This window comes from Trichosurus vulpecula, chromosome 1 (assembly GCF_011100635.1).
Source record: "Trichosurus vulpecula isolate mTriVul1 chromosome 1, mTriVul1.pri, whole genome shotgun sequence".
Classification (NCBI taxonomy): Eukaryota; Metazoa; Chordata; class Mammalia; order Diprotodontia; family Phalangeridae; genus Trichosurus; species Trichosurus vulpecula.
The window spans coordinates 418989335-419001885 of record NC_050573.1 but is presented as its reverse complement, the minus strand read 5'-3'; the positions used below and the strand labels follow the sequence as shown (position 1 = coordinate 419001885).

At 37.7% G+C, this 12551-nt stretch overlaps 1 protein-coding gene across 2 annotated transcripts in view; it reads left to right on the top strand.

The window, feature by feature from the left end:
• The window catches only part of PLPP1 (phospholipid phosphatase 1), a 119805-nt gene that overhangs the window by 57633 nt on the left and 49621 nt on the right, over positions 1 to 12551 (top strand). Inside the window, exon 2 of one of the 2 annotated variants that reach the window (XM_036760863.1) lies at positions 8171 to 8322. The exons of the other annotated variant lie outside the window; for it this stretch is intronic. Coding sequence (XP_036616758.1) covers positions 8171 to 8322 — 152 coding nt within the window. The remainder of the gene's footprint in view (positions 1 to 8170; positions 8323 to 12551) is intronic. 2 annotated transcript variants of the gene reach the window in all.

Genomic DNA, 12551 nt, shown 5'->3' with positions numbered 1-12551 from the left:
TGATCTGCAAGACCCTTTCCAACTTGGGTTGTGTGGAACACTGACATTTTAGTTAGTGGGTTTGTTTTTGTTTTTTTAGGGGGAAAGGAGGGTACTTGAAAGCAGTCTATTGACCAGCCATTTTGTGCCTGTGGGTTTCTACATGATCCTCTGTCATTCATACATAATGTACGTGTGTATATATGTGTGCGTGTATACATATATACATGCATACAGGATGTGACTTTAGGTTACCTCCCTCCCCCTGCCAGTGTGTATGCACATTTCCTGTGTAATGTAAAGAATATAAATTTACTTTAATTAGCTAAAACATGGAAAGGCAAATCTGCTTCAAAATAAGTTAGAGCGAAAGAGTCTTTAAATTGGCATGACGAATTCCAAGGCCAAATGATAGGTATAATTTTGTATGATTCGTATTATTGCTAATCTCCCTTGGGAAAGAAGGCTGGTGCAGTAGACTGGGTTTTGGTGTTAGAGGATCTGGATTCATATCCCATCTCTATCACTTGCTCTTCTATATGGCCTTAAACAGTTATCAAACCTTCTATATGGTAGAGATACATAAAAAGACAGAAACAGTTGTCTCTGTTCTCAAGATCACATTCTAACTATGTACACCCAAGGTACGTGATAAATTGAAATAGTCTCAGAGGGAAGTCACTAGCATTAAGGGGAATCAGGAAAGATTTCTTGAAAGTTTTATTTTAGCTGGGACTTGGAGGTAGCTGGGAAAGCCAGGAACCAGAGATGTGACAAGAATTCCAGGTATGGAGGGCCATGAAAATGCTGGGAGTTAGGAAATGGGCAAGTAAGAGACTTATTAACTAACTTTCCCTACCAGTTAGTAGGGGATGTACTTACTAACCACTCTGTACAGTGAGATGATTAGACTGATGATGGCTAAGGTTTTTTATAGTTTTAAGATCTGGAATCCTTTCATCCTTTTATATCCATTGAAAAATAGCTTGATTTATTTTCTTGCTCTGAAAATTTTTTGAAAAGAATATTTTTTTAAAGTAAATAACTTGCGTGCAACATAGGAATTGTATAGTAAGCTAACCAGTTTTGTAGAAAACATCTAGAAAATTCTTCAGTTAAAATGTTAGTCATTTCATGTGCTGGAGACCTCAACAATTTTAAGTCTTGAAATAGGAAATCAGAAGTTTCTTTAGGATTCCATACGTGTTGTAAATACTGATCTTACTTTTAGGGTCAGGTACATACACTATGGATTGTTTTTCAGGCTCCTACTCACTATGTCGTTAAGAACAGAATCTTGAATGACTTGAAAATTGAGGTTCTTTAAAAATACATATATAATTTAAAATACATAAGTAGAAATTACTGGATTATGTTGGTTTCTGTAATTTAAATAGAATATGAGTCACTGTTGTGAAAACTGAGTACACACCCAGCACCCACCCGAAATTGTTTTTCTTCTGAATGTATTTTTAATTATATGTAATAGATAGAAGGCATTGTTCTTTTCTCACACAGAAGACAGGTGCTTAACAGAGGCATTGTTTCATTTTCAGTTTATTTCTAGTAGCTGAGTCCCTCTTTTGTTGAAATTCAGGATCACCTCATAAATGGACATAGTAAATGACTAATCACTTTGTAGATAACAAGAGTTTGAAAGAGTGTGAGTGTGAGTCTAACAGAACTAGATTATCTAATTGGTCCATCAATTTTTAAGAATTTATTAATAAAACTTTCAGTTTTTACCAATGTAATAGCTCAAACTCACGGAGAAGGGGTCAGTTTTTGGTACAGATGCAATAAGTTGGATCACAGGGTTAGTTTAAAGGATGGAGAACTATTTGCATATAGCAGTATTATTATAGCAGTATTTAGATGCAGTAGCATCTAAAGATATAATTATTTGACTTCAGTGTAATCACCTGGTTATGTCATGGCATTTAAAAATCCTGTGTGTTGAGTAATGTACTTTATCATCTGCTGGTGTGGGAACAAATTACAATTTTTAAAAATAGCATGAACTAAGGCAGTCCATGCCCTATTTGTAAATGTAGCATTACTGAGAAGGATTTTATAAGTAAGCACATCATGATCCTTTTAAAGATAAACAGTTAATAGGATGCCATGAAATAAATTTGAGCTGAACAAAATGCCATTTTTAATTTTTGCAAAACTTGAGAGATAGGGGAAGTCTTCTTTTTCTAACTTAGGCCAGGATAAAGTAGGCAATTGACTTATCTTCTAAGACTTTATAAAATCATATCAATCTGAGTAGATAAAACTTGGCGTGTTTAAAACCCTCACTCATTTCTCTGTAAACATCTTCACACATTAAAACTCTTTTAGGGCATTTCTCAAGAATATAACTGCTAAAAATTTCTTGGGAGAAAACTGGAAAATTATTATCTCTTATGTGAGACCTCAAAATCCTTTGAGGCCATATTTATTTGAAACAACTGTTTAGCAGTGAATTCTTGAAAAGATTTTTACTGTAATTTTTAAATTTTTCTCCTTAAGTTTGTATCACTGGAACTATAGATATCTAAAGGTGCCGAGACCTCCATGCTGCTTGTCTAGTATCACTGGGGCTATGTAGAGGTGAAGTGATTAGGTGGAAGTCTAGTGTGATCAGATAATGAGATCTTTGGTATATTCGCTATTTCATAGTTTTATAAGAAGGATCAGGAGTAGTATCTTTAATATTTTTGGTCTAATTTTTGTCATCTCCACTAAAGTACCAGAGTAATGTTACAATGTGGCCTAGAAGTACCTCTAGGTTCTTTAAGCCCATACTGTTGAAGTGTAAATGTTCCTGTGGACTCTGCAAAGTCCTATGTGTCTGCTCTTTGAGTTTGGAGAGACTTTTCTTTCCTTTTTTTGGAGAGGGGAAGGCAGAACAATTGGGGAGAGGCTTCTAATAAAGAAGCTTGGTCACTACTCTGTGAAGACTATCTACTAAAGTTTGGAGAGAGGATGTTTTACTGTACTACCTGAGGAAATATGAATGCTGATGAAATGAACGTTTTTTGAAATATTGAAGAAGCAACTTTTGCTATACTGATAGGAATGGGAGCCATCTATAATAAAATCATATTTTTCTGACTTCCTAAGCTACAGTCTCCATCTAGTTTTTGGAGATATCTTTTGTGTTAGAAATTCTGGAAATTTTAGAAAGGAATCTTTAGGAATATTCTTACATTCTTACAAGAAGAACACTTTAGAGCCTTCTCTTCCTTACCTACTACGCAATTGTTACCCAATAAATCTAATAGCACTGATTGCATTTCATTTTCTGTCCTCTTCTGCTTAGCTTTTAGTCATTTATGTAGAAGGGTATAGCTATATGTGATCATCCTTTCATTGCTAGGTATATTATAAATCCTAGAGTGCAATCCTTGATTCATTCATTTAAGGCTTATATATTATTATTACTGAGGCAGCTGGGTGGCACAATAGACAGAGTGCCTAGAGTCAGGAAGACTCAGTTTCCTGAGTTCAAATCTGGCCGCCTCAGACACTCACAGGGTTAGTTTAAAGAACACACTCTAGCTGTATGACCATGGGCAAGTTAATGAACCCTCTTTGCCTCTGTTTCCTCATTTGTAAAATGAGCTGGAGAAGGAAAGAGGAAACCACTCCACTACTGTTAACAAGAAAACCCCAAATGGTGTCACAAAGAGTCAGATTGAACAAAATTGTTGCCTCTTTTTGCCAGCTTATGCTGTATTTGAAAATTTCCTTTTGTGCTGTATAACATTAAGGCAGAATTCATGACTTCAAAGATAACCATGAATATGCCTGAATGGTCCAGAATCGCAGGATATAAGGAATTCTCTAAGTAGAAGGCAGAGGAGTTAAAGCATTTATTGAAGCTCCAAAGTAGCATACCCATGGACCAGTGCCCCCAATTTGACATCCTGGCAAGTACCTTCCAAAACCAGTGACCAGGAGGCCACAGAAAAACATTATGGCAGCACGCCAAGCCATACTGGTGCTTCCCCTCCAATGCCAGGGCCCTCTAGCAAGAAAACCACCCACTGGCCTCAAGCCTCTGCTCAGCTTTCTCCGGTCTGCAGAGGGTCAGTCCTGCTTTTTGTAGTGCCTGCCGCCATCGCCGCAGCTTCCGCTGTTGCCGCCTCCACTGCCGCTGCTGCCGCCACCTCATCCCAATCTCCAAGCTGTGTTCTCTCCCCCCGCACAGTCTCCAGATGTCACCATGTCGACCGGAACGTCATCCGAGCAATGAGAACTCAGGCGCCTATCATTGGCTCCAGTCCTAGCCACTACCCCCAGGACCCTGAGAGACCACTCAAATGGGTGGGAAAGATCTTCCCATTCATTCACTGATTGCCTTTACATGCTGCTAGGGTATCATCAGGTACCAGTCATTGGTAATAATCCTTGTGAGCAGAAGCAGATTTTAGAGCTGATTTGGAACAGCAGAAGATAGATGTAAGCAGTACTGTCAGTAACAGATGATTAGATTTGGTTTCTAGCATTGTGTGAATAAGGTTATGGTCATTGGTTTGATCCTGTGGGGCAGGACTATGGGCTTTACCCTGTCTCTCATTGGCCAACTGTCTGCCTAGTATATGCCACAGATCACAAGGGAGAATGTGCAAATGAGTGTGGATGGATTGGCCCAAACCCGTCACCATGACCAGGAGAACAGGTCCTGCTCTTGTCGTCTGTGTGTGTAAAGGAGCTGACAAGTTCTTTTTGTCTGTTTCATTAGAGATAAAAATTAGCTACAATCAAAATCCATTTTTCCCAGGATGGATTTGGTTAAGCCAAATAGATCTTTTTTTTTTAAAAGAATGAAAATTATTTTAAAGGAAAAAAAATTCTCCCTGAATATTGAGAGAAAAAACATGCCAGTGTTTCTCCTGTTAGAAACAAATTAAAATAGTCCTAAATGCAATTATTATAGAAAAGACTCAGTAAACATCATTACCTATGGCATCTCTGCTTACCAACTGTCATTTTTACTTACATTTTGTTCTTATCGAGTACTGGTTTTTAATGGAAATGGTATTTGTGCTTCCCCCTCTTTCCACTCTCTCTAAAGGCATCATTCCTTATGAGTTTATCATGTCTACAGGTGACTCACACACATCTGTGATCTATTCCCTGTCCTTCTCCTGAGCCATCCCAGTCATGTATCTCCAACTCCTTGTTACATATTTTAAATTGGATGTCAGTAAGCCTTTTTAATAAATGTTGATTCGTTGACTATGTGCTAGGCACTGTGCTAAACCACAGACCCTGCTATAAGAGGCAAAAGATGATCCCTGCCCTCAAGAAGTTTATAGTCTAACAAGGTACTGTAGGCATCTCAAATTCAATATGTATAAAACTTGAATTCACTATCTTCTCCCTACTTTCCAAAACCCTTCTGAACTTTGTTTTTTCTCTAGAGGAACACTCTCATCCTTCTAGTCACTGAGGTTCACAGGCCTTGAGGTTACTATCATCCACTCTTCACTATAGGGACTCTGTTTAGGCAACAGTTCACCAGGAAGTTTTATTTTTATTTATCATTAATCTAATATCTAAACCACTTCTAATTTGGAGAGAGAAATGTCCAAACTGGCATATAGTTCTCCTGTACCCCCTTCTGTTATGATACTGCTTCATAACAATTTAAGGTAATATTTATAGGAATTTTTTCAAGGAAAAGATATCTTAAAACACAATCTAGTTTAGCATTTTAGAATTGAGCAAACAACTCTGTCCAGTTTCTCTTAGATGATTTCCTCTATCTCCTTAGTTGTTTTTCCACTTCCTCCTGAAATAATGGAGTTTCTCCCACATATTTATATCTGAGAATACAAATTGAATAGAAGGCACTTTGAGTACCAGGTTTTGAATGGAAGAGAGAACTTGCAGGTGAATAGACCCCTGCTCTAAGGGGACAGATGGAGGAGATTGCCCATAGATGGGTCTACCTCTTAGTGTCCTAGGGTGGAGAAAGGTTAGACTAGTGAAGTTCTTATTCTTTGTTAAGCTGTCTGGTGTATCAACTAATCTATCCACCTAATGAAAGTCTCTTTCCTCTTGGACTTGAACATCTACTTACCTTTCTTCAGAAAAGCCTCACCCCCCCCCCAAGGGTTTTAGAGAATGTGATATTTCTAGAAAATCTAAAAATATGATTTTAAAGTATGCTTCTGTATGGGGGGGAGAGAGAGAAGGTTTCAGCTTCAAGTCAGATGGATAGGTATCTAGTGTTATTTCAACTGAAAGTCAGATCCATTTTTGATGTTGATCCATTTGACAGTGCCAAGATCTTTGGTGTCAGCAGCTTTGTTTTTTTAGGTCTTAGGTAGCCATGGCTTTAGCACCCCCCAAAGCAGTTGCCATTGTCTCCGGCGGAAGGGTCACTTGCCATGATGATGGCTTTGAGGACTGGGGAGAAGGACTGGTGGTCTAAGGGTACAACCATACCCCAGGGCTCATGGGTGGACCCTAAGCTGATTGGTGGCAGTTCAACAGTAGCTGGTGGCTACAGTTATTTCTCTCCTCAAAAGTGGCCAGGGGGCTGGGAGGGAAACAGAATTGTTAGTCTTGGGAATAGGACTATTCTCAAGTGCCTTAGATCTTCATCTATCTTCATCTGGATCTCAGGGGAAGTAGTGGTAATAGTTTAAAAATTCATATTAAGGGGGCATAAATGAAATGTGACATTATGTCCGGCCTTTAGGGATTGACATATCTGTATTTTTAGTAAATATAATATTTAGTAAATATAATCTGAGACTTTTCCTTGGCAGACTGGATTCCGTGTTAGGGTTGCTCTTCAAATCTTAGCTCTTTGCCTCATTACTACTTTTGTGACCTTGGACAAGTCTTTTATTTGTAGAATTTGGGGACTGGATTAAATGGCTTTTAAGGTCCTTTTCATACTAAATGTATGATTTTCTGATAATTAATAACTGGATTTCAAGGACAGGGCTTTGGGGCTTGGCCTGGGGGTGGAGAGAGCTGGTGACTGTAGGGCCAAGCTTGTTGCTTCAGAGAGAGAGGGACCATTCCTCCTCCTCTTCACCCTTTTGGCACATGATCAGTGATACAGAGCACTACGACTTGAGTGGGAAAGAGTAACTTGTACAAAGACTGGTTTACAGTGAGAGCTTTATGCTTGGGTAGTTTGAAAAGTCGAACTGTATGCGTGTTTGTTACTGAGGATGTCTACTGTTTTATCAGTTAGCTAATGTAAGGTAATGTAAGGTCTGTGCAGTGTCTGGACAGTTCAGTTAAAGTAAGACAAACTTAAAAAGCATCTCTAGGAAAAAGAGGATTTCAGTAAAAGAGAGGATAAGAGGTTTAGTGATCAGTTACTCTGGAAATATGTTATGCATTTCAGAAAGAAATGTGGAGAGTTTTTCTGTTCTCTCCTATGGTTTCCATGTTGCTTTCCTTTAAGGAATTCAGGCTTTTTACTTATATTGAAACCAACCCAGTGAGGTAGGTAAGGTGTGTTTTTTATCAAGTTTAAAGTGAGATACATTATAGCCTCAGTGAAACATGGTTCACATTATCAACCAATTTGGGGCTCATCTCCATCCTTCCTTTTAAAATGCTGAGTGCAAGCTTTTAAAAGTTCCTAGTGAAGTTGTTCTGAAGAGCTGAGAAATAAATGAAAAAGGGAAAACAGTTGGATTTCTGATAGCTTAGCCAATCACTGATGTTTTAGGGGAATTGTGTCTTCTGTAGGGGCTATGAATTTTTTCCCCTTTTCCTTTGTTCCCTCTTTGGGAGCTTTGGAAAGATCCTAAGAAACCTAAAAACTAAGTTTTGCTCCTTTTCCTGAAGTGAGGCCCTGTTCTTTGCTGTCTGTCCAGTGACCAGCTGGGAGGCAGGACAGAGCACCTCCCTTTTACACAGCCATTATCCAGGAACAGCAAGATTCTGAAATGTGGTTGGTCTATGTAGTCCAGAGACAGAGAGAGGAGGCTGTTACATCTGCTAAGGGAAGCACCTTGAGCCTTGTTTCTGGTAGGGAAGACACCCCTGATTATCCTGAACAAATAATCACTTTCTGACTCTGCTGTTGCATGCTTGCTTTTTTTTTTTAAATGTGTGATCTCTTCTTTATCTCCTTTCTCAGCATACTCATGGAATAATAATCACCATTAGCTTTAACTTTTCCTTTTTAATGTTTTGTTTTTTTATTTATTCCCTTTGCTAGCTGGATTGCCTTTTGCAATTCTTACTTCAAGGCATACCCCCTTCCAACGAGGAGTGTTCTGTAATGATGAGTCCATCAAGTACCCTTACAAAGAAGACACCATATCTTATGAATTATTAGGTGGAATAATCATTCCATTCAATATAATCGTTGTAAGTTAAATCTCCTTTTATTGAAGTATATCATTTTTGAGTTATTTGCTTTAAGTTTTTGTCTCATCTGTTAAATGTATATAAACCTAAAAAGTGAATTTACTTTTAATTTAATCCTCAGAAGCAGTTTGAGATAATAAGAAACTAACAATAATAGCATTTATATAGTGCCTAGTGGGTACTATGTCCCGTGTAAGAACTTTACAAATATTGTATCATTTGATCCCAAGAGGTAGGTGCTGTAATTATCATTCCCCTTTTATAGATGAGGAAACTGAGACACAGGACAAGTGACTCGCCCAAGGTAACTTGACTGGTCCCTAGAGATTGCTTTTGATCTCAGGCCTTCCTGACTTCAGGCCCAATGCTCTACCCACGGTGCCACCTTGTAGCCTAAGATAAGATACGTAGTAGAATTAATCTGTGAGCTTTTCTCTTTCAAAAAGTAGGTACAAAAGAATAATCAGGTATTAGAGTAAACTTTATTATGAAGGTAGATTGTATGTTCATATTTATTTTCCACATATATCTGGTTTTAGAAATACAACATCCTATTTGCCATTTTTTAAAAGAAAAACGATAATTTCAGCCAACGTGTTACTCTGCTTTGGAAGGTAATGCTTTCCCCACACTAGAAATCTTCCAGTGAAGGTTGGATGACTACTTCTTTGCCATGTTGGAGAGCAGAATTGGATTAGGGGGCTTCTGCAATCCCCTTTCCAAACCTGAGTCCTTTGAAATTCTCTGGTCAGGTTTAAAAAAATAAAATGCACAACATACTTCTAGAATATTTAGTATGTAGGTAGTATATTCCTTTGTAATAATTCAATAGTTGGAGAACTGCAACTATGTGTACATGGGAACTTCTTTGCTTACCCAAACCAGGGCTAACCTTGCAGCTTTTTCTGCTGTGAAGAGGAAGGGAATGTTGCTAACTCTGTTTTAAGTTTCATTTGACCCCTAGAAAAAAACATGTTTCTTTCAGAGCATTATCAGATAATGCCATAAAGGGGGAGGGGGAAGGAAGGGGAAACTATAATTTTGTACATAATTAAATACTTTAAGTTTTTTAGGGGATATGTAGAGAAGGTCACAAATTAACCCCTGATTCACCTGGTAGCAGCTTATTTGTCGAAAATAGAACAAGGAATATTTTTCTCTAGTGGATAATTTATAAATAGAGAAAACAATGCTGTATAATAGTTGTGCAGGTTTATTTGGAGGAGGGTGTTTCTTTGGTCATGTTTTTGGGTTGATAATTTGCTGAATATTTGGTATTAACGTATGCCACCTAGGGAAGATACTACAAATGTAAATAATTTATCCCTTCTTTGATTTATCTTAATACTGAAACAATACACGAATTCCTAATACAGGAAACTGTTTTAAGAGTAGTCTGGCCAGAATGGACATTTTTTCAGTGCAGTGTTGAAAACCTCCTAATAATTAATATTGTTAAAAAGTATTTAATCTTATGGTTAGTAACTGGGTACTTCACTACAAACTCATTCTGTTACATAATTGCATAGTTATGTTAGTGTTATAAATATACTCACGTTGTCTAGAAATAAACAATACTCTTTGGGAAGCCAGGAATGTGTTAATTTTATTTTACATTAATTCGGTCTGAATAAATGGGTATGTCCCCTGAACAGAGTACAGGAGAGTACCAGGACTCAGATGGACACCAGTCCTTTTATTGATCCCCAATTCGATTCTCCTGCCAGGCTCTTCATTGGCCAGATGCAACCCCCTGACTGCCTAAGTCATGCCCTCCTCAAATGGCTCGTTTAAGCATATGTACAAGCCTCTAACCTTTCACCCGACTAGAAGCCTGGTCTCTGCTAGATCACAGCTATGATTAGAACTAGTTCTAATCAGTCATCTGACTTACATTCTGCTAAAGCTGGGAGGCATTGGGGGAGAGGGATACTTTCAACTCTGTGGAAACCACTGCTCCCACCATTTCTCAAAATAGTGATTGACTATTCTTTGTACAAAGATATCTTCTTCAAGAAACCATCAAGTTGTATTTCTTTCTTTTTTAACTTTGGTTTGGAAATCAGTGGATCTACTTAATTTAAAAATCTTTGCGTTCTTGAGTTGACAGTCAAAGCATGAAAGTAATATTTCTTATTTTATAAAGGGGTATTTTTTTAAAATTAGGAATATTGTTCTGAGAAAATACTAGCTACTTAAATAGAGGCATTTTGGGAACAGATCTGTGATTTCATTGATGAAGGGAATTCCTAGTGAAAAAACTTGCTATATACGCATAAATCTAGTTGAATTGTACTGCATTTGATCAGAAATTTGTCATTACTTGAACAAGGAATATGCCAATATTAATCCTTATACTCTGTAGAAAAACTTGGTAAGCCAGTATTAGAAAAGATAGTTTTTATGACCTAAGAGTATGAGTTTTAGTGGAGTATAAAAGGACCACTTGTTTATGAATAGTGTAGTTGCAGGACCCAGAAATGTTTAGGATAGTACGTTGATGTACTGATTTCAAATTGGCATAGCCTTTCCTAAACTGCATGTATTCTACAGAATCAGGCATTCTATATCATGTGGATAGGAAATTTAGATGCTGTTATTTTTTTCCTTTATAGCATATGAAATGTGAAATTATGTAGATTTCAGAAGTATTTGTGTGACATTTTTAGCATGAAAGTAGTTACTTTTCTTTCTTTTGCTCAAAAGTTTCCTTAATCTGTTTTATTCACAATTTATTTCATAAGTCCCTTAAATGGCTCTCCAGCAATTGTGCATATTGCCACCTGCAAAATTGTTAAGCCTCATTTTTAAAAATTTTATTTTAAATCTCAAAATGTCCTGTGGCCAAATTAGTTTAGGGAAATGCTATTCTAGTCTGTTAAAACTGAACTTTTCCCAGGCAGTAAATAATTAGCTTAATTTCAGTTGCTTTATATGTTTGAATAAAACTACACTTCTTGTTTTACAAAATTAATAATTAGAACTTTTCTGTCAGACTTTGTTTTTCAGAAAAGTTCAGCAGGTATCTGTTTGTGTTTACTTTGTACATGGCAGATGGAGAATTCAGAAAAGCCTAAGCCATGACCCCTGCACTCAGGAAGCTCCTAGTCTAACCTCAGAGCTGATGACCTAAATATGTTAAAATTCTGTAATAAGAAAATATTCATTCAGGATAGCGATGCAAGGACAATTACCAAATGAGTCATACAGGCAGTAATTGTTATACAGATTTCAGTGGACAGAGAGGTTTGTGTGTTGCTTTTGATGCTTTACAACTTATCAATATAAATTAGTTTGAACTGGGATAATGAATATGGAAGGATCTGTATTCCACAGCATAAGCAATTTGAACCTTCCTCTCCTTGGAAACTTTCATCGGCTCACTGCTACCTGTAGGACACTAATATGGTCAGAGTAGTGTTTTAGGAAAATTTATTTGGTAGTAATGTGCTGAATAACTTTAATAGAGGAGAGGTAGGAGCCTGTGTCAGGCACTAGGGATTAAAATGAAAAGAAAGACCAGTGTCTGTCCCCAAGGAACTGACAATCTAATGAGGGAAGATTATACATCAAAGGAAGCTGAAAGAGGGGGGAGCTAGAGGGAACCTAGCATGGACTCTTGAGATGAAACCACGCACAGCAGCTGGTGGGACATGAAGAGGTAGAAAAGAATTTCAGGAGGAGTTTTTTCCTCTACCCTCCAAGACCAGTAAGTAAAGGCCAATAGTATAGAGAAGGAGAGTCATAGGGCAAGGACTGAATCTTGGGGAAAACTCACCATTAAGGTGTAGAAGGCATAAGAAAAGCCAAAGACAGAGTTTTGTATTAGAGGTAGGAGAAAAACCGTGATAATGTGATGTCATGGCAGCTAAAGGAAGAGAGGATTTCAAAGGGAGTGGGTAATGGTGAAATGTAGCAGAGAGGACAGAAGAATGATAATTGCCATTAGATTTTGTGGCCTTGTTGACTTTTAAGAGAGCAATTCCAGGATAGTGAAGAGGATGAATCCACTTTAGGGACAGTTAAGGGAGTCAGGGAATAGTGAGAGAGAAGAAATGATGGTTATGAAGGAACAGAGGCTATTCCTTTTAGGTGGGAGTGAAACTGAGGCGACAGGTAGAGGAGTTATCTTTGGAGATGAGAAAAGCTAGCTTTGCCCTTCGATCAGGTATCTCCCAACTGATGTTTCAACTCAATCCTCTTGGTAAGGTGACGAATGAGTAGAGGAT